The sequence below is a fragment of the Aythya fuligula genome, chromosome 8 (assembly GCF_009819795.1).
Source record: "Aythya fuligula isolate bAytFul2 chromosome 8, bAytFul2.pri, whole genome shotgun sequence".
Classification (NCBI taxonomy): Eukaryota; Metazoa; Chordata; class Aves; order Anseriformes; family Anatidae; genus Aythya; species Aythya fuligula.
In genome coordinates this window covers 1206946-1229450 of record NC_045566.1, presented here as the reverse complement: position 1 = coordinate 1229450, position 22505 = coordinate 1206946, and the positions used below count along the sequence as shown (strand labels likewise).

The following is a 22505-nucleotide window of genomic DNA, read 5'->3' as shown; positions in this document are numbered from 1 at the left end:
TCTAGACTAGGAGACAGAGGAACTGGTTGAATTATCTCATAATTTTCTTGAGCAGTCCGTGGGGATCATGTTTTCCTACTTTGTTGACATCAATTCCATCTGAGGTTAAATGCTGCCCTGCTGAGACTGGGCTACTCAAGTGTTTATTGTGAGATGCCCTTTTGCCACCAAAAATGTTAATTCTGAATATGTTCCTCATGGCATGGGGAGTGCAGCCCAGCTCCAGGCATGCAGAGTGCAGAGATGCTGGTGGCTTTGAATTTGCCTTGCTCAAATGCGTGGAAAATTTACTGTCTGCTCTCCAAATGGTCATGCATACAAGGAGTGATGGACAACCTAACTGTGAAGTAGCATGTAACAAGTTAAAAAAAAGCCCTCTCTTGTGTTATCTGTAGCCTGTCTGAGTATGAATGTCAAAAATCTACATTTTCCACATCCTCCAGTATCATAAGTGGCAGATTTGGTTTAAAGTCCTCCTTGGGTATCTTTCAGGAAGGAGACAAACCAGACATAGACTTCTTTGCCACTCAGGTTAACAGGAATCTCAAATTTTTGTGAGTTGACACATTTTGATCAAAGGTGGGTCAGTATTTGGATTCTCTCCCTTGTGCATTTTTAATACTATGGTTTCAGCTACTGCAGGCTCTTGTTCTATGTCTTCTGAAGGCCCTCATCACTGAAAGATGAACCTTGCTTATCTTAATAGACCAGAAGCTATTTTGGTTCCAGGATTTTCTACAGACATTCATGTTAGAACTCCATTTTAACAAGGGAATTAGACTCCAGCTTTTCCTTCCCAAGCCTTACACTCTAAGACTGTATCTATAATTCTCATCTCCATAGTTGGGAGTCCTCTTTCCTTTTATCTTTACAGGTCCAAACCTTTTCAACCCTGTTACAGACTCTACACCACTGGAAAATACAGTATTTGTTTGTCGCTACACAATAAAAGGCAATGGTGGGCTGAATCCTGACTTGCTATCACATTGCTAAAGTGGAGTCTAATGAGGGTTAGTGTGCACCTGACAAGAGCTTAGGTGGCTTCACCCTGTGCATTCTGGAAAGTTTTGATTCCAGATACCTGCAATGCAGCTACCTGGAGATTCATCCTTGCCTTTGCCAGGCATAACACTATCTATCTCCAGTGCTTCAAGAACTAATGCAGCATTTGATAAAGCAGCTACCACTTGCGTGAAAGGTACTGAGATCTCCATCACACTGGGGTAGCTGCTTGGATACACTCACTGCTAAGACTGCACATGGGATTCATTCAAAGAAAAAAAAGATGTCTTACCAGTAACCGGTGTTCTTCACAATGTGTAGTCCACCTATACATTTGTCTTCCATCTGCTTCTCCTCTCTCCTCAGAGTCCTTCCAGGTATGAGTCCTGTGATTGAGAGGTAGAATTGTTAGAATGTACATTTGGGCTACACTTCTCAAAGAGCATCGGTTACTGGTAAGTAACCTTTCTTCTAGTTTTAGATTGTTCTTACAGAAGAGCTGAAAGAATCATTACCTTTCTGTATTTGCACTGCTTCTGCTTCTGTCGTGGGGTCAGACTCAATTACTATTCTGAATCTCATGAACAGAAGTTAGATAAAAAAAGATCCCCAGATTATGTGATCCATTCCAAAACAAAGGACTGTTCCCTGGTGTATCTTTTCTGTTCAATTATTTAATTGTACAATATTGCTTATTGCCAAAGAGATAATTATTCCTGTCCATTATTATCCACAGGCATTCATGTGAACAGTATATTGAAGAGTTAATGTGAATTGTGTTCTTTTAAACTTTCACACTCCCAAAACCCTGTTGTTGTCAGTTTGCTGAGTGTAACTGTAGAGAACTGTCACAAGTATCAACTGTCTCTGGGCTTGACTGACTGGCTAGTCTACTCTAAATTAACCTAAAGTCCTCATTCCAGCCTGGTGTAACACAGTGACATATAGTTTCTTTGAGGTTGTGGGGTCATAGGGTGCTAATGGTTTTAATGTTTAGGGATGTCATTTCAAAAGGTGTGCTGTTGTTGCTTTAGTTTTTGGTTTTACTCACCTAAGGGAATTCACAGGATGTTTTTTTTTTTTTCTTTTTCTTTTTTTTTTCTTTTTTTTTCCTCCTAGGAAAACATTTTATGTGTGAAAATTAAATACAATAAAGAACATATGTGTTTCTTATTTTTCTGAACTATTACTGAGGAGAGTTACTTTGCTGAAAAATCAGTATTTCAGTGTTTTCCTTTTAAGAAATAATTCTATTAATAACCTTTAAACTTTTACATTTACCAAAGGCATACATGATTTTATATATATTTTAACATAACTAATATAAATACAGAAAATGTCTGTAGCACTAAAAGATTTCCTTATTTTGTTATTGCATGTTTAGCTCTTTTTACAATTAAGTTTAAGAGACTGCAAAACAGAGTTAGTGATTTAAAACTTGTACAGGAATGCAACTGTTGTTTATGCAAGCAAGCATGTGCACCAGATGGCTGCCAAGTGTCAGAAGCAGTGTAGTTGTTCTGAAGATTCAGAGATCCTGCCTTCCCACAGAACTCAAGCCTCTGAATGCCCTTCAGCTGGTGCCTGATGGGTGCAGGAGCTATGGCTCTGTTTCTATTAGCAAGTTCCCAGTCCTGACTTCTGGATTTTGGCTGCTCTGAAGCAGTCCTACTGCTTCAGTAAGGAAAAGTCCTTACTGAAGAAAGTCCTACTGTACCAGTAAGGAAATGGCCTTATGCAAAGGTTATTTACTCAGGCTGAGCAGAGTTTCAGCCATAGTAAGAATAAGTTATTTTGGTACAGCAGAATATGCCTTTTCATTGTAAATTGATTAATTTGGACATCTTCTTAATATAATTAATAATTGATTTTTCTTAATAATTAAGAAGATGCACTTATTAAAGTTTCATCTAGCATTGTGAATATATTTTCCTTAGATTTACAAAAACAATTATGCATGTAATTTTCCATGCTGTCTAGTGAGATGCTTCAGCATCTAAGCATAACAGAAAAGTTATTTGTTGAATAGCATATTCATGGACATTTCATTTCTTTGTGTTAATATCTGATTGCAGCCATATATTAGATAAATGGAAGCAGTTCAAACTAATCACTTTTTTTATATTACTGAAGGACAATTTTCTCCTTGGAGGAGGCCAAATCTTTCACTGAGAATGCTGTGAGTTAGTTCTTTGAAATCAGTAAAATTATGTTGATTTATACCAAAATTCCTAATCTGTAGAAAGTAATCAAGCTACAGCTATGCATAAGTAACATTTGAGGTGCTTTGTAGCTATATCATAACCTTATATTGGCAGATGAAGCTATAAAAACATTTACGTATTTACCTTTCATGGTTAAACTAATGTAGTGTAAATGACAAGTATAACAGGCCTTGTTGTGAAAATGGGTAAAACACAAAATGACTTGGTAATTCAGTTGTTCATGAAAGTCAGAATGCTTGCATTTGCATTTTTAGTGCACATAAGGAGAAATGTTCATAAACTTCATAAAATTTAAAAAGCAGTCTTAAAATTGTCAAAAGAAATTGCAGTTAGAAAAAGAGGATGAGTCTTGTCCCAGTGGAAATTTTTCAAAAAATGGTACTGATTTTGGGTGCCTCCATTCTTTGATCTCTAATTTGAGATTTTTTCTTATTGGACTCCTTAAAATCAGTCCTCTTCAGATGTTTAAAGCTAGGTGTCCAGGCTTATGTGCAAAAAAGAATGAAAAATGAAGTGTTCGGTGTTTTATTTGAATACGGAAATGGAAAACCAGCATGGAGATCCACTTGCCACACATCATTTCTGAAGAGTGCTTACCAATTTTGCTTCTCCCTCTGATATACACTTCTCAGCTTGAGTGAGTTGGAAACTTCACCAGTAGTGCTCTGCAGACAAAAGTTTCTATGCAGTTCTGAAACTCATCCTACGGAATCCTAAAGTGTAAAGAAATAAGGGCATCACTTGAAAACCCAAAGTACATATCTTTTTATACAGAAAAAAAAAAAAAAAAAAAAGGAAAACAAAAAGAAAAAAAAAAGAGAAAAGCATCCTGAATAAAACATCCAGATAAACACTATTTAACAATCTTTATGTTAACTATCTATTAAAGGTTAATCTTGTAACCTTAATTTATAAAGAATGTCTCACTCTGCACTATTCCAGAGAAAAGTGAAAATTTACATTTAAACACACTGCAGTATGAATTTTTTGATAAAATAGGAATGAAAGCTAAATATCAGGGAGTTTAGGAACTCTTTCCTTTCTTGTGGCATCAATTACAGGCTTAAACATGCACACATATGTAAAGATACTCTAATCTATACAAGCATTTAATTGGAGATTATGTCCCAACACACCGTGTTTGTATATATTCACGTCAATTTATTTCTCTTCTGTAGATAAGTCATCTTTAGTATAAGATATTCTTATTAAAATCACAGTCTTTAAAATGTGTTACTTGCAGTAAGTAGACACTGCTTTCAAAAATAACACAATATTTAATGGTAGTATCTTTGTGGCAAAAAATGCATCCAAAGTAATTCCACAGTGGATGCACTTTCAAAACGCTGCATAGAGGCAATGGTACAAAAGCTTGTGAGTTACATATCTCCCAGATATGCAGATAGATTTTTAATGCGAAGAAGATTGTAGGAATATTATCAGTTATTTAATGATAGAGGGACAAAGGATTCTCCTGATGATGCTGGGCAGGTGCAGTCCCTTAGAGTAGAATGCCTGTCTTTATTTGAGGTGCAAATGAACATACTTGTCAGTCCTCTTCAAAATATCAGCCTGTCTGACTCTCTCAGAGAAGGGCTTTTCCTCTCTTCTTTCTGTTAAATCACATTTAGATTTTGTCTTTGTAGTCACTCCTTTGGCTGGTCCATTTCTTTCGACAGTCCTCCAGCTCTTTAACCTTCTGTAACACAAAGATGGGAGGATATCAGGATGTGAGTAGGACATCCCTCTCTGGTTTAGTACAGGCTGCAAAGTAAAAATAATGTTTTCATAATGAGTTACTTATTGGGAAAAACATGAATGATGTTTCCACAAGTATCTAGTCATGTTTTCCCTGTTCCCACATACAGATTATTTTAGGAAATGGGTTCATGCATATAATTAAAATGTTGTTTTTTGTTTTTTTGTTTTAATTTGATTTTAATTTCATTCCTAACATTTCTGCAAAAATGAATTTTCAGTTATCTTAGAGTAATTTGTGTTCAGAAATTTAACTGATAAATAAAAGGGTTTGTGTTAACTACACTGTAAACTGTAAGGACTTTGCTATAAGTCTCACTGGGACCAAGACTTTTTCTGTGTTATAAGCTGTAACTTGTGTTGGTTATAAGTTATAAAGCTGGTTACGTTACAGCCATGGCAAGATGGCAAGACATTGGTATCTCCTTAGTATCTCTAGGCAATGAAATCAGTAGTTTTAGAATCCAAAAGTCTCTCTTAATGTGGAAGCAATTTAAGGGGAATCCCCTTAGTAACTTACTGTATTTTAATAAAATGCGAGAGAAAATAAAGATATGACAGCAATTTCTGTAGGATTGAGCCAAAATGTGCTGCATACAGATTAAAAAGAAACTATTGTGGAAATGAAGTATTCATGTTGTTCCATTATCATTTACAGACTGAAGAACTTACCATTCACTTTTACTAAACTTAAAGAACTTGCAGCTTTGTGGCTTTCTGACAACCAGGTAATGGCTTTCAATATTCATAATTTCTTTAGTAAAGTAGTAGGGTTCTTAGCAAGGGCCATAAATGAAGCCTATAATTTAATACATGACTGTAGTAGAATTTTAGAAGTGTTTAGTCTCAGTTGAGCTTGCTACTTTCATACCAAGGTGTAGATTCTCCTGGCTGTCATTTATTACCTCTTGCTTCTAACTAACCTTCTATATCCTGACAAAAGTAGTAACATATAGTAGAAAATAAAGTCCAGAATTATCAAGAAAATGTTTTTTTAAATAGAAATTCAAGAGGTAAGATTTTTCATTGGACTTGTTCTTTGTTTGTCCCACTCCATATTCCATCTATGCCTACATTTTTGTCTTCTGCCTTTTCCTGTCCATGCTTCCATTCCTGCATATTTTAAACTCCATTAAAGTCAATGGGAGTTTAAAAATGTAGAAGACAAACAAGTACTCTTAATCTTGTTTTGGAGAAAATTCTTGTTTAAGTTCCTTTTAAATTTAAATATGCCTTTCTTAGTTTATATATCTTTCTTGGTTTATATATCACAACTATACATTCTTTAGGATTCTATTTTTAAACAAATTTTGTAACACGAACACAGGGAAATGCAACAGTTAGCCAGCATCTGTGCACTAAAATAAGTCCCCCATCAATCTTTGCCAGTATTGGTGAATAAAATAATTTTGCAGTTCCAGAATGTGACTTTAAGTGGAGAAAAACTCAATTAATAACATGCTAGAAATGTTCAACATACCTAACAGTTTTTAATAATTGCAATAAATTCTCATAATCTCTTCTTTCTCACCTTACAATAACACCCGACATCGGATATTATATCTCCTTAACTGAAGTTGATTGGGGTAATTATCATACTACTGGAAATTAATCCATCCTTTTATCTGGATGAAGAAGCCACAGGGACTCTGGTCCTGCTGCTGTTCGTTTGCAGACCAGGCGCATCTGCCCATGCTGGGCATGGCTGAGGGCAGAACCGTGCAGAGCAGCACAAACAGGGTTGTATCTTTATAGTGGTACCAGACAAACCTCCGGGCTCCTGCCCAGCACGTAGCACTCAGCTGGGCCCCCAAACAAGGCCAAGTGTACTGCAGTCAATAGATTTACATCAGCACTTGCTCATTGCATCTCTCCTTAAATTTACTTTTAGCTTGTATAGCTAATCAAAGAATTGCAAAGCTGAAGGGAGGGGAGACTAACTGGGAGAGATAATAGAAACTGATGAGTAAATTTTAAAGTGCTAAATTAGGATTCTCCTTCTGTTCACTCTTATTTCCATCAAAAAACTAACATTGCATGACACCTCCACTCAGCCAGAGAACATATATTTCTTTTTAAATTTACTATATTTTTTCAGCATTTTGACTTTCCAGTGATGCATTTTAGATCAACTTCTCTTCTGTGAACTGTGACAGTCACTCCTACATTAGAGCAAGGCAATAAAAATAATAAATTAAAGTAAAACCTAATGGTAAAATCTGAATATTCAAGGTGCTTCCATGTAGCTTGCACCAGGTTTACGCTCAGCTGAACCAATAGCTATCACGAACCCATCTGTCATTAACCTTGACTTAAAACAACTCGCAGCCATAATGTGGGTGTTCTCCTGTGCAGTTGCAGCTCTGTTCTTCTGATCCTTTAGCTTCCCCACCGGTGCAGTTCTGAACACGCAGTCAGTATTTCCAACGTTTAGTGTTCTTCAGGTGGCCCTGGTGGGAATCACATGTAGACTAGAAGTGAGGAATGGGACAGTAAGAATTTCCATCAAACTAACACTGGTTTTAGTCCATGGAGAGGATTATTTTCACACAGAATTTTAGTTTTTCCTGTATTATCTATTTATCACGTACTAAAATCCTGTTTCAGTTAACACACATGCTCTGAGTGACCAGTCCTTTGTTTTGCCTCTCCTATACAGTCCAAGGCTCTCATTCCACTGCAAACGGAGGCTCACCCAGAAACAAAGCAGAGAGTGCTGACTAACTACATGTTTCCCCAGCAACCCCGCAGTGATGAAGGTAAAACATCGTCAGCAGTTCCTACACAGGCAGGAGCAGTGCTTGTTCAGGTAGTGGAGATAAAAGAGAGGGAGGGGTTTCAGATGTGGTTCTTTGTATGAGTGTCTCTCTTCTGACATGTAAAGTCAGCAGTGCACACGTAACAGCCCATATCTTGTCACACACAAAGGGCTCCTGTCCATTATTCTCAGGATTTACATTTTCTTTTACATTTTCAGAAGAATGGCCTCGTATAAATGATTTCAACCTGGGCATGAAGTGTGTGTGGGGCAGAAGCCAAGGGTCTAGCTGGAGCTGAGCAGGGACTGCTTGGCCTGCCTGAGGGAGCTGGGGTGGGGGCACCTCCGAGATGTGCGGGTGCGGAGCTCTGGGCCCAACACATCTGGGAATTTGGCTCCTGACATACCCCTGTTACATTGGAATCCCCGTACCCCACTCCCCTCTGTCCTGAAACCCTCTTGCTTTCCACCATTCTTCCGATTTTAGCATTGAAATTTGTTTGTAGTGGTTTGTCAGTTAATACTTTCATTACACCCCACAACAGTTTTAAGGCAGTCACCCAAGATTATAGGATCCACTAAGAACTTGTCTTTTTAGGTCATTTCCAATCACTTGCTGAGTGCACTAATCCTTTGTTCTGTTGCATTGCTGTTTGCAATTTAACTGTAGATTTCCAGTCAGACAGTGATAGTTTTAATCCTACTTTATGGGAGGAGCAGAGACAGCAACGTATGACTGTTGCCTTCGAATTTGAAGACAAAAAGGAAGAGGAGGAAAATGCAGGGAAAGTTAAGGTAAGCTCTGTTTGATTTTTTCTGGTACTCACATGTTATGGACAGAGTCCAATATACCGATCTTGTATTGAACTATTTCTGTTTTATAAATAAGCAGAAAATACTTGAAACCATGTTTCAAGTATAGCAGTTAAGAAAGACAACATATCTGCTCTCCCTGAAGTACATGGTACCAGGTAGTCTGCTGTTGCCTAGACAGCAAAACTTCGAATTAGGAACCCTAGTGTTGGGTTCCTAATGTGACAGGTGTTTTATCACTAAGCCAAAATTAACAACAAATGTTTAGGGACTTAGAATTACCCTCCAGCCACCTAATTCTTTAGAAATATTTAGACCTATTCTTTAGAAATATTTAGACCCTATATTCCATATTCCTCTCACTGTGGAAGTTGATGAGCACTTTGCGACTTCTTGGAGTTACACAGGAATGTGCACCAGAGGGGTTATCTTTCATCAATTTTGTAACCTATCAAAAACTTGAAAATGTCAATGTCTATCTTTTGAATAATATAAAGGAATTACCCCAGATCAAACACTTTACAATGCACATTTTGAACTGCAGTAGAATACCCAACAAGTGTTTCCAGAGACAAAAATCATATGAGGATATTAAAATCATATTTTAATTTTTAAAAGAGCAATACTATTAGCAATAAATATTTAACATCTGGTTTAGATCTGTTTGGAAAATTTGGATTTTTTATTCTATTTTCCCTAATTAGGAATTTTCATCAAAGTCTTGCAACTAGAGATAATTCACTCTACTGCAAAACAGAACTTACTTAGCAAAGTAAAAAACTACTTCACAAAACAGAAAAATGAAATCATAAAGCAATCTTTGACTCACGATAAATAGATTAAACTGAAATTTTACCCCAGGTGAACTGCAGATTTATGGCTCACATATGGAAAGCAGAGAATCAGGGAGATTCTTACGTTGTTCCACTACTTCTTATCATAATTTTAACTGTTAACAATATGGATGTCCAAATGTGTAAAATATGCAAAATAACTGAAATATTAACAGGGAAATAGATATAAGTTTCTAAGATCATAGAAGAATTTAACTGTATTATATGCTAGTTGCAAGCATTATTCTCAATATCTAAATGCAATAGAATGTCACTTAGCCATTTTGGTTTTAATATATATCTGAACTCTATGAATGACTGAAACAAGTGTTTCCTTCGAGTAAGATGTTTTTGTAGAAAAATGATATCCTTCATCCACTAAATGGTGTTCTTGTACTCGAGTTCCAATGCTGCCATCTGCTGTATGGAAAATGGGGAGGCAAACACAGCCGAGACTCATTGCCATATTTTCAGGTTTCCTAGAAACAGCATTTAGTGAAGATAGGAGCTGGCCTGTGCCGTGCGGTGAGCAGCTGCCATGGCGTGGTGTGACGCCAGGCCTGGGCACACAGCACCAGAGCTGCTCAGGATGCTGTGGATGCTGCGATTGCAGTGCTTCCTTCCTGGGCTGCCTGCTCACGGCTGGCACGAGGAGGCAGCTGTGGCACGGCCAGTCGTGCAGGAGCAGTTTGTGCCATGTGGGTGACCCATGGCCCCCGGGGCTGCAGGTCTCCCTACTGCTTCGTCTTGGCCTGATGAAGGTCAAGACAGTTGTCATCCTTTGTGTCAGTGTGGGGGGAAGAGTCCAATACTAAAATATATTTTCTGGAGTTGTTACTTACCTCTTCTCCCTCTCATCCATAGAGAGTGGATATACCAACGCTGTAATATACAAGTCCATTTCTGCATGAGATTTTGCTATGTAGTTTGGGTTGGAAGGGGCCTTAAAGACCATCTGGTTCCAACCCCCTGCCATGGGCAGGGACCCCTCCCACCAGCCCAGGCTGCCCAAACCCCATGGGGCAGCCACAGCTCCTCTGGGCAGCCAGGGCCAGGGCCTCACTGCCTGCATGGTGAATAATTTCTTGCTAATGTCTAATCTAAATGTACCCTCTTTTAGTTTAAAACCATTACTCCTTGTCCTGTCACTATACCCCCTGACAAACAGTCCCTCCCCTGCTTTCCGGTAGCCCCCTTTAGGTACTGGAAAGCCTCTATGAACCTTCTTTTCTCCAGGCTGAACAAACCCATCTCCCTCAGCCTGTCTTCGAAGGAGAGATGCTCCAATCCAATGTTCCTCTCCTCCATAATGATCCTAGTATCTCTTCATCAAAGCAAACCATTACATTTTGCAGCAGATGCCATAGTCGTTGCTTATACAGAGAAGAGATATTAAATGAAAAGTTAAGCTAGGAACTAGGAGCTGCTCAGATACTTCCTCCCATCTGTGTTTCTTAAAGAAAACATCTTTCCTTTCTTATATCTCACTGTGTGTACACTAAATACCAATAAATCCCGTAAGTTTGTAAAAATGGAAAGTGTGGAAATAACATTGCTCAAAACAAGAAAATCTTACCAGATTTTGAAAGGAAAAGATTACCCACTGTAGGTATGTGGGTGATGGAAAACACCCGTAAAACACCCTTTCTTCCCAAGCTATTAAAAAAAAATAAATCTCAAATTTAATTAATAGGGTAGAAACACTTACTTGCATCCTTCTGATACGTCTGTGCTCTTTTCCAGAACGGCTAATTCATCTGCATATATGAATGACCCTAGAAGTGCCATAAAGAGTTGTTTGATTCAACTGTTCACAAGCATTCATTTAAATGCATGCACATGAGCTAAAAGCTAATTTCTGGAACGTTTTGTGAACTTAATGTGTGCCAGTCCATCCATGTGTTGCAATTGGTTGTAGGGACTATTTTGTATTTGCAGTTTTAGCAGTTTCATCAGACCTTTATGGGATGAATTCGAAGATTAACCAATTAACAATAGGTGGTAATCAGAAACAGTGTTAGCATTTTATAAAAGTGTAAATGTTTTTTCCTTTCTATATTTCACAGTTAAAACTGAATTCTCAGCCAAACTATATAACATTAATTTGATTATTTTAATTATTCAATAAATTCTTCCATAAAGAATTTTGAACTTTGAAAATTCTCTTTTCAGGGTCATGGTACTTTTGGTGTAGCATTAAAACATTAATGAATTGCATCGACAGGGAGTGCAGATTTCCACTGTAATGATAATTCTAAATCAGTGATGAAAATGCCTGCTTTCTGCTGGATATCACCCACCACAACTGCCAGTACTTTCATTGTGTAATTGTTATGCGCATAGCCATATAAGACTCTTACTGAAATCCCTGTCTGACTTGCCTATCGCATGAAAGTCTTTCAGTTAATTTTTCCTTGACTAGTACTTATTGAGGATTTGCTCTATGACTTGAGTTCTAGCTATGTTTGTCTGTACAACCTGCATTTAAATCATGGCTCGGATTTTGTGAAAAAGCTATTGCCTAATTAGGCCACATCCAAATACGATTTCTTTCAACCGCAAATCAACCACAGCTTTAATAATGCTTTACAGACTTAATTTCTTTTTTCTGTTGAAATTCTTTATTAACATATGACATCATAGTCATACATTTTAACGTTTTATGTTAAGGTCATGTCAGAATCTATTATCTGTAATGTTTATTCTATTGTGGTTCAGACTTATAAGCTAGTATTTCATATAGTTTCATTTTCCAAATTGATCATGCTCTTGCTTCTAAAATATTCCCATCAACAGACCATATTCATTTGAATCCAAAATTACCTTTTACCTACTCATTAGGGGTGTAAAATTCAGTGGCTGTATAGTGAGCTATTAAAAGCAACCTCCCTTTGCTTACTTCACATACACAACCAGGTAAAAGCAGCTTTGTGGTAAATGCTTCTAAATACTTACTTATCACATGGCAAATGTAGAGTAATTTCAAAGATCACAGCCTCATAAACAGCAACAGTTATCCTGACACACAGAGCTTGCCCTGGGAGCTGTAATTTTCCTTCACTGAAGGATTTTATTGCATTTCCACCCCAAGTCCAGGCCCAAAGAGAGTGGCAGACTCAGGCAGCACTTTTTCTATTTCAGTTGGCCATGCCTGGGGGCCATTACTCCTGCCTGACAGCAGACAGACCACTCTGCAGACCTTTTCTGTTTTACCACATGAGCCACGGAGCTGGTGCTTGACTCTCAACCATCAGTCCCAGCAGTGCAGATAGCACAGGTCTGCAGTGGGAAGGACAGAGCAGGGAGGGCAGGAGCTGCTCCATGGAGGAGAGAGCCATGCGCTGAGTGGGGGCCTCTGCCATGCGCTGGCTGCAAGGGACAAACCTACCAAATGCCCACTCTGCACAGCCCGAGCAGCCTTGCTGAGGTCATGCTCTGTTTGGACATGCTCTTCTGGTTCCTCAGCATCTCTTCTCACGATGGGGTGCAATGTACAGCAGACAAAATACATCTGTAACACAATGGGGAGGTGTAAGGAGAGGCCAGCACCATGTATGTCTTCTTTCCTGCTCAGATCCCTGCTGACGTGGTAATCTACAGCACCGTCTCCTCTGAGCGATTTGCTGATAGCGTCATGTCATGTCCCTCTTCCCCTTTCACTCAACCCTGAGATTCTGTAAAATTGTCTTAAAATTAGGGTTGGTTTGGACTTGGGTGAATACTTTGTTTCTTTACTTCTGAGTGATAAAAAAATATAAGCTTAAGATGTTGATCATTGTAACAAAACAGTAGCTCTTTCAGTCAAAGGAATATTCAGTGTGATTTGGGGTGACTTTTCTGTAGTGGTTTGAGTCTGTTTTCCTGCATTTTCTGTATACTTAAGAGTATTCATATACTTGAGTGTATGTATGTACATTATCCATCTCAAAGAGCAAATAGCTCCCAGTAGATCAGATTCTGTTCTCAGTTGTTATAGATAATTCAGATTAATTCAGTACACTGAACATGGCTAAATTAATTCTTCATTTACACCAGTATCGTTTTGGAAAAGTGTGATTTAATATGTTAGTACTCTCAAGTCAAGTGTAGAATTAAAATACAATATTCTCACAGGGTGAAAGATAAGCTTATAGGGAAGCATTCCCATCCATTATTTTATGTCACTGAATTTCCATTATAGGTTTCCATAATGTAACTGAATGCAAATTTCAGTCCAAGAACTTAAAAATCCATGAAGGTAGCTATATGTAACAAATTGCCTCAAATAGATTAACTCAAAATTTGAGGAATTTGCACTTAGGCATAGTACTGTAACCATGGTTTTAGTTTGCATGCTGTTTTCATTTTGTATTTGTGCTTTAATTCTTTTTATGAATGTTCAGGTTGAAATAAATCTAAAACGTTATCCCACTCCATACCCGGAGGATTTAAAGAATATGGTAAAATCAGTTCAAAATCTGGTGGGCAAAACAAGCCATGGAGTACGGCCTGAGAACACAGCACCAACTGCGAACAGTGAACAAACTGTGAAAGAAAAGTATGAGCACAAGTGGCCCATGGCACCAAAGGAGATTTCAGTGGAGGTAATGTAAAAGGATCGTTGTTCCTTTCAATAGTTCAAGATGGGGTTTTAACATAACTCCCTCAAATTATATGCTACATCTGCTGTGAACTTCATACCTAAGAGTTTCTAGTTTAATTCTGTAAAGTAAGTCTAGTTTTATATTGAGTTGCTCTTTTTCTCAATACAACTAAGATTATCAGATTGAATTTTGGGTTTTAGATCTAGCTAAATCTGAATTTTTGTATTGATATATACCCGCACTCTCCTAAATTTTAATGATATGAGAGACTTGCATATTATTGGGAGATTAGACCTGATCTTGATTTACACATCAGGCTTACGTAAGTTTATCTCTGCACCAAATATGTAAATGACAAACCAGTTTGTTCTGTCTCACAATACTATGCCATTAGGCTCTGCTTCTTCTATCCCATTAAACGTAATACATAATACATCACAGAATCTCAGAATGTTAGGGAGTGGAAGGGACCTTGAAATATCATCTAGTCCAATCCCCCTTAGCCAATAAACCTTGCCAAATGTTAATGAAGCCAACAGAAGTGATTCTTTGACTGCAGGGAACTTAAAAATCAGTTGCCCCTGAACAGTACTTTTCAATGAGTGGCATAATCTAGCCCTTAATACTTTGGCCAAAAGTGGATCAGTATGCATAGCGACAAAGTTTTCTATTCTGATATAAATACAGTTAGTAAAAGATCAATTCCAAAGTACTGCACAGTCCTGTGCAAAGCTGTTTTTATTAGCTGAAGTTTGATCTCAGAGGATGTCTACTCATTGATACATTCATACTAATGACTTACTTTGTGTAGCCACACCTTATAAATAGCAGAAACCTCTTACTCTGGCAGTATTTCTTGATAATTTGTAAAATGCTTGGACAGGTCTACAGGAATACCTCCATTCTTACAAATCTTTATGAAGTCCTAATACTCAAAAGAAATAAATGAGAAGAAAAAAAAATCAAATTATCTTTTCACCCCTTTGTTATTTAAATATTATGATAAGTTCACTGTCTTTGAAATATCCCTGGCTGGTTGGGTGTGGATGACTTTTTCTTCCTCAATTTTCTGTATCCTTAACACAGATTGGCTGTTCACACTTATACAGCAGTCACTGTAGCTGCACTGTCAGTACTGTGTATTTTATTTAAAGATAAACCTTTTCATTTATTAAAAGAATATCTATTTTTGACTTAGGATGGCTTCAGAAAACTTTCTTCAAATCTCAAATTAAGTTAAATCATTCATGTTTTATCTAAAGGTGAAATCTTAAATTCTACCATTATTCTTTTTTACCAATTATTCTCTATCTCACTGTGTAAATTTGGCCTTTTAACCAACTTACGTCTTGTGGCATGAGTATTTACGTGTTCTGATTTGTTGCTGAATACAATTTATTGTGCATCAACTAACTTTGAACTTAAGTATTCTTAATAGGTTTCTGATGTTTTTAATGAACCATACTGAGACCACATACATACTATCTGGAATCAGTATTGTCTGATAAAGCCATTGGGTGTTAGGTCTCGTGGCTCTGGGTCTGGAAACACAGGGCTTCAGGTACAGGTGGTGGTACTGGTTCTGCTGCTGTCGCCCAAGAGGAGCCCCTTAGCAGGGAGTAATGTCCCAGCTAACAGCCATGGCAGAGTTCTGAGAGTATCCAAAGCCTAGCAAAGCCTCCATTATTCGCCAGTATGTAGAATGCATACTGAATTTTAATACAGAAGAAGATAAAGACAGATTTCTTGCATTTTATTCTTTGATAAAAATGCATTCACTTTTGCAATGGGAAAATAATCATATCTAGTTTTCCTGTGAATGTACATGAACTGTTTAATCCAAGAGTATCAAAATATATGTTTTATAAAAATAGTTGAATTGCTAAAGACCCTGCAGTAATTCCTGAAGTGCAATTAAATAGTGTGATTGCAATTTCCTAGTTGATTTTCTACCACAAGCAACTGATGTGAGTCCATGAGCTATTTCCATCATATCAATAGAAACATATTTTTCATCTTCCTTTATTACAAGGGTGAAGATGGTAGACTTTTTCCAGATTTTAGATTCCCTAGTGCTTATTCAAGACTAGTAGCACAGCTATCTCATCAAATAAAGAAAACAAAACAAAAAAAGCATTCCTGTCATTCAGGCAAATAACATTGCTGGGAAGTTTTTATGGCAATAAAACAAGATCATGTACACATTTTCCTCTTTGGCTTCCTGCATAAAGATAAAGAAGAGGTATGAGAAACTGTAGAAAAATTATGAATTATTTGTGAATAACATTAGCATGATTTCAGTTGTAACACATTAAATAAAACATAATTAAGCTCCATTTGCTTTTCAGATAATTAGGAGACATGATCTCAAGCCTCAAGTTAAAATACAGTTTGAAAATGCAGGTGTGTTCTGCTATAGATTTAGACTGAAGACAGTTTTCTTATAACAAGGTAATTTAATTTCAGATGCAGTGCTCACTTTTTCATCTTCAGAAGCCAGATAAGCTGGTTTCTTTTCTGATCTCTCTTGGGTTCTCTTGCAATTAATTCACACGTGTGTCTTCACAGAATTGCTCCTAAATAATTAAAAGGAGAATCTGAAATGAGTAATAAGCTACATTTCAAAACCCCTGTATTATCCTCCACCTTTGGTAATAATAAACAATTTCTTAATTAATCACCATTTAAAATAAACCTTTTTGTTGTCCTATGTCATTGCGAAAGATGTGCATTTTAGACAAAAAGAAGGTTGGGATAACTTAGTGCATTTTGTACCCTTTCCATGAGCATCACTGAGAAATACCACAAATAGGCAATTGAGATCTTTAGTTAATATTCTTGATATGTATGGACTGAGAAAATCATCTGAAAGAGTTCTGTATAACTGTCAGCTTTGTGTTTAAATAAATAAATAAATAAATAAATAAAAAGCAGTTTCTAGTCCAGCATGCAACATTCCATCCTTCATGTTAATTCCTAGCAGGTTCATTAGTACTGTGTAAAAAGGAGAGATTGTTGTCTTCTGAGTAATCTGCTCCAGATGCTGGTGCTGGTACTAGTGCTAACAGCCAGAAAAATACTGCCTCAGCTGCATTGGCTCTTCTGAGACCTTTATCTCATCTCAATCAAAATAAGACTGTAATCCTTTTAACTTCTTAGTTCATTACTTGCATGGGTTTGGGTTGTTTTGGAGGAATGGGGGCTGAGAGGGAGAAAGGTGTTCTTTTTGTTCTGTTTTTAGTGAAAGTTTTAGAGACTGTCTAAAAGATCATCTTGCCTTTCCAAGAGAATTTGCACACTTTTGTTTTCCCCAGGTTGCCTGGCTTCAATTGATTCAATTGATGTGTCTCTTTTGGGAACTGTTTTCCCTTAATGAGATGCACAACGGCAGTCTCTCTTGACTGGGAGGGAAATATGTCCTAAAGGTTTTCAGTCTGTGTCTGCTTTAAGGCCATAGCACGATAAGCTCTTTGCAACAGAATTACCTGTATTTAATAAGGAGGCAGAAACATCTTCATTATAGAGTTTTGCCATATGGTTTCTCCATAGTACAAAGGATGCTTATTGAGGTTACGACCTCAGTGACTTCTTGTCAAAGGAGAAGGGAAGTAATACTTTCCTGTTCTGGACATTCGGCTTACAAGAGACTTTTCCCCACATAAGATGTCAAATGTCTTAAAGTCCGTTTTCAGTTACTTTGACTTCTGCCTGACCTTATCTTTGTGTCTGGATTGGAGAGGCATTATTCAGAACTGTCTCCAAGATGAAGCCCACCTTCCATAAAATCAGTCCAAGGTATCAGCGGACCCACTGAGGCTGCTGCTCTGCCTGGCCCCACTTGAGTGAGGACCTGGGAGATGCAGTATCACACGTCTGGATGTGGCACCCTGTACAAGCTCATATACGAAGGGCATGTAGGCCTGGATTATGTCTGATGGGCCATAAAAAGTCTCTTTTTCAAGAGACCTGAGAATGTCTCTGTTCACCCCAGTGAAATATATGCAATTGGGTACATATCCATCTAGACCAAGCGTGGCAGAAGCTCTTTTCCTCCAGAGATGGGAGAGCACAGGGAGTGCAATTCGGATATTAGGGTGTTGTAACTCAGAGCACTGCTGGGCCTTCTGTCCTCAAACTGAAGACTACATACAGAACTGGGCAAGACCATCTCCATGGGTTATAACTTAGGATGACGTTACAGGGTTTCCCATCCTCTGCAGTACATGACAAACTGCTTGGATAAGAATCCGCAGCTTATCTTTCCAGAGTTCTGACCATGTCAGCAAACAAGCTTAGCCATTTGAAATAAAGCTATTGGAAATTGAAGTTTTCACAATAAATGCATCTCTGTAGACTTTGACTTCTTAGGTGGTAGCAAATTCTGGTCAGTGCCTGGGTGCGTCTGATGGGCTGTACTTCTGATCACCTAACAGGCAAGGTTAAAGTGTGCATTCCTCTAAATGCTTGCCAGTCCCCAGGACTGCAAAGCAGAAAGACATGGCAGAAACAGCCCTACCTGCCCAGAACAATTTATTTTTCAGGATCTACTCCGTCTTTCTGTGTGGAGCCCAAACACTATCCCAGTCTGTTCCTCAAGTACTTGTGTCACCAAATCAGCAAGTTTATGTCTCCTTTTAAAGCCATGCTGTATGTCTGGGAATGCCTGCTGGAGCTAAAAAGGGGAGAGCTCACTGCGTCAATGCTCTAACAGTGTGCTGGCTGCTGTACCCCCCAGCAGGTGAGACGTGTTTCGGGGTTTCTTCATTCTCCCACCTTCAGATTCCAGATCCACATTCAGAAGTTCTCATCCCACAAGTTCAGTTCTTTAGTAGGACTTATACCTCGTCTTTACACCCTGTACACACAGGACAGCCTTCAGAACTAATGGCTACTGAAATGGCCTTCCTGGAAGCAGCCTCTGCAGGCAGAAGAGTGGGAGAGTTGTGGGAGCAGGAGGAAGACCCTGCACTCCACATTCTTCTGGGATAATCCCACATTTTGGGTGACTCTCAGTGCATTTCTGGATTAGTGACTGAATTTTATTTAGGTCAATCTGGTCATTGCTATTTTAGCAACATATTCAGAACTGTGACTGACTTTCACACGGAGCTGCAGGAAGTCTGCATTTTGTGGTCTTATCAGGAGAAGACTTTTAGTGGGACTTTGAAGCTGTCCACATGCAGGGCTGAGAGACAGAAGATCTGCCATTTTATGTGCAGAGTCTGTGACATGGCGAGTGGCTCAGTGAGGCTTTTTTCTAAGACTGCACTTCTAGACCTAACTGTGATTCTGGGGGAAAACATGTATCACTGTATCTAGAGATATTCTGATATCTATCTGGTTACATTTGTTGCTACATTTTCTGTGATCTTCTTTAGTCCCTCATTAAAATTTTAATAAAATATGGACCAAGTAATATTAGCCTGAATCTGTTTATTTGTCTTTGCTTCTTGATTTCTTTATAGCCAGCTTGTCATTTTTCAGATTGCCCTTGCCTACTCCAGTTCAGAAGTGCTGCCAACCCTCTATGTATATTTAATTGTTCTTTTGGAATAGATCCATCCTTAATGGTCCTCCAAGCCTTTGCCCTATGCATGATGCATCTGCACTGAGCCCGGGTCTTTCTATTCTTTTTCTGTTCTTTGCAAACAGACTCTCAGAATTAGGTTATTTTGAAAATCACAGCTCTCTAGATTTTAATTTGATGTTTTTGTGTTGTCAGCATAAATAATTGCCAATATTTCTCTTTCCCAGTTATTTTACTGGGGTTTACCATGTATTTTCTCTTGGGAAACAGCTCAACATATTTTTCTTTCCTCTGCCTGTATCTTTCTGTGGTTACTCTTCAGGAATAGGTTCTCAGAAAACACAATTACGTCTATTTCTTTACTTTGCTCTTGCAAGTGGTCCTATTAATAATACTTTTTTTTCTTTTTTCTTTTAGTGCCCATTTTGTTCTTGGGCTTCTAAGAAAAAGGGTGCTGTTAAGCAGAGTAAAAGTAAATGGAATATGATTTTGTTTTTTTACATCTTTCACTTTTTCATGGTATGTTCAGAAGTGCCAGACTAATTCTTTCAAAAGTGTATAGATTATTGTTGGAATAGCTAGACTAGAGGCTAAAGTAAGTTAAAGAAAGGAGGAAAGAAAGAAAGAAGGAATAGCAGAAAACTTCATGAAATCATGCAACTAAAATAAAAACCTGTGCTCACCATTATGTCAAATATGGAACTGCTGGTTCTTCTTATCTTACAGCAAGTAGTTTTATTTTAAGCTTATAACTTTTAAAAGTTTCATGGCACAATATTGGGATTCTAGGTGCAAGATAGAGAAAGTAAAGAGTTCCATAAGAGTCACCTGTCTGATACAGACAACACTCATAAATCGACTCTGGAAATCCCAGACAGGAAGGAGAAAGAAGAGCATACAAAAAGCTCAGAGGTACAAACAAAACAAAACAAAACAAAAACATTTGAAGCATACACTATGCTTCAAAAGTGGGGAATTTCACGTTCTGTGAATGCTATGCACTTTGTTATTTTTCAAAAATGGTTTTGCATGATAAGTTTGCTACACTGCAGTAGAAATGATTGTGTTACACTGAAAAAATGCTATTGCACTATTGCTCACTTTAAGTTGTATGTACATCAATATCGTTATGTGAGAAATACCATACACCACAAGGGAGCTCTGGGTATCAAAGTGTTTTAAAGTCTTGAATATATTACATCATGTAAGAGTCAGCATGTGGCTGTGTTTACTTAAATGTTATCATTTGCAGGGTTAATTAAATGGGCTGTGAAGATGCCTGTTCTTTGCTATTTTGGTATGGTGCTACCTCCAGTAGTACACCAAAGGTAGAAGGATTAAAATATCTGTTTCTTAAATACAATTATGTTCTTCAAGGATAAATCACATGGCAAATGCTTTAACAAATATTTGTTTCCACTGTTATTTCAAAAGTAGTTAATGGAGCTATACCTCACAAAGTTTTCACCCTATGAGTAAAATCAATAAAGTTTTAAAATGTAGAATTTTACATTTTGATAATGCATTTTTGGTTTTGGTACTCCATTTTTAGTTGTTTCTCTAAATATTTAATTCTTAATTGTTTCTCTTCCTTTATTGACTTCTCTCTGCAAAACCATATGACCCATAATCGTCGGAGTACCATTAACAACATAATGTCAGGGTACAGAAATCCTCATTTTGTCTCCATTAGGGAAAGTTTCTTCCTAAATATGTTTCCCCTAACTATTCACTTCCTAATTTTTGCTACTAATTATGGATTTTCTCCTAGTACCTGTCTGACACATCCTCTTTTTTACTAGATACCCTCCTTCCCCGGCTTCCATTCTCTTTACAAAATCACAGCTCATCCTCCTGCTTCCAAGATGATATGTGTTTCTCTTGCCCCTTCCCACAAGGATCTTCACTGGTGTTAGTTAGCACGACCATCCGGTCTTGCTGTGCCCATCTCCATCAGTTCTCTCTCCGGGATGTTCCCCTGAGCCCATGCACTAACACCCCCAGCATGCGATTCCTGTGTTGCCCATCCTTCCTGAGAGCTGGGTTACCTCTGTCATTCCTCCAGTTAGGGTCTTCCCCTACCCTGTCTCCCCGTGTCACCTATCTTTGGGTGTAGCATCTCTCTTATTTCTGAACTTTTTTCAGTGATGGCATAAGAAATGCTACAGATTGGTTATTTGTGTCTTTGTTCCCTTCTTCTAGTTATCCTATGAGCTCAATTTAAAAGCCTTAATTTAAAATGTCTCTTTTAAGACCACTTTCTTTCCACTTTTCAACTCATGTTATTTTCAGTTTGTATCCTATTGCTGACTAGAACAGCAAAACAATTGTGCAGGAAGTCTGAGAATGTCAAGATTTGCTAAACTCTCTATGAGAAGTTTTTGAAATCTGAATCATTTTAATTTAGCAGAAAACTCTTTAGAGACAAAGTAATTGAATTAAATATAGCTATAAGGAGAGCTGAATCTGTGGAAAGACTTGTGCCATGAATGAATGAGGAACAGTTATTCCTGAAATAATAAGTAAATATTTATTCAAAATTTTTATTTATTTCTGCTGGCAGCTTGCATTTTTTGTGACCTTTGCCTGATCAAAAATGTTTACACGGCCTTGATGTATCTTACGAGCTCCATCTGTTTTGTACACATTTTCAGAATGAACACATCACCATAATTTTACAAGTATTTTTGTAGAACTAATTAGAAATTTCAGCTGACAAATCATCATAATTAGACAATCTCTGCCCGTATGGTGGGGTTTCGGTGTGTTGTCACATTGATGAAAAGAAGGCTTCGAAATGTTTGCTCGTTGCAGTTTGAAGTGGTTTCTGTTTCCTGTGTTTACTCTACATTATTGTATTCCTCAGGATGCCTTTGGACATCCTGCCAGTGAGATGAGGATAGGTGAACTTCGTCCTTCCATACCAGAGACTCCGTTGTACCCACCCAAGCTTGTTCTTCTGGGTAAAGAGAAGAAAGGTACTAACTTGACTTACAGCCTGCTAGA

At 37.8% G+C, this 22505-nt stretch overlaps 1 protein-coding gene across 7 annotated transcripts in view; it reads left to right on the top strand.

Moving 5' to 3' along the window:
* Nucleotides 1-22505, top strand: part of LRRC7 (leucine rich repeat containing 7) — a 170609-nt gene that overhangs the window by 124222 nt on the left and 23882 nt on the right. For 6 of the 7 annotated variants that reach the window (XM_032191862.1, XM_032191860.1, XM_032191861.1 and 3 more), the window contains exons 14-18: nucleotides 5644-5713; nucleotides 7645-7744; nucleotides 8414-8538; nucleotides 13772-13972; nucleotides 22366-22477. In XM_032191862.1, coding sequence (XP_032047753.1) covers nucleotides 5644-5713; nucleotides 7645-7744; nucleotides 8414-8538; nucleotides 13772-13972; nucleotides 22366-22477 — 608 coding nt within the window. Of the gene's footprint in view, nucleotides 1-1368; nucleotides 1423-5643; nucleotides 5714-7644; nucleotides 7745-8413; nucleotides 8539-13771; nucleotides 13973-22365; nucleotides 22478-22505 lie in introns of those variants that run through there. The other variant, XM_032191864.1, reaches the window with a different exon arrangement.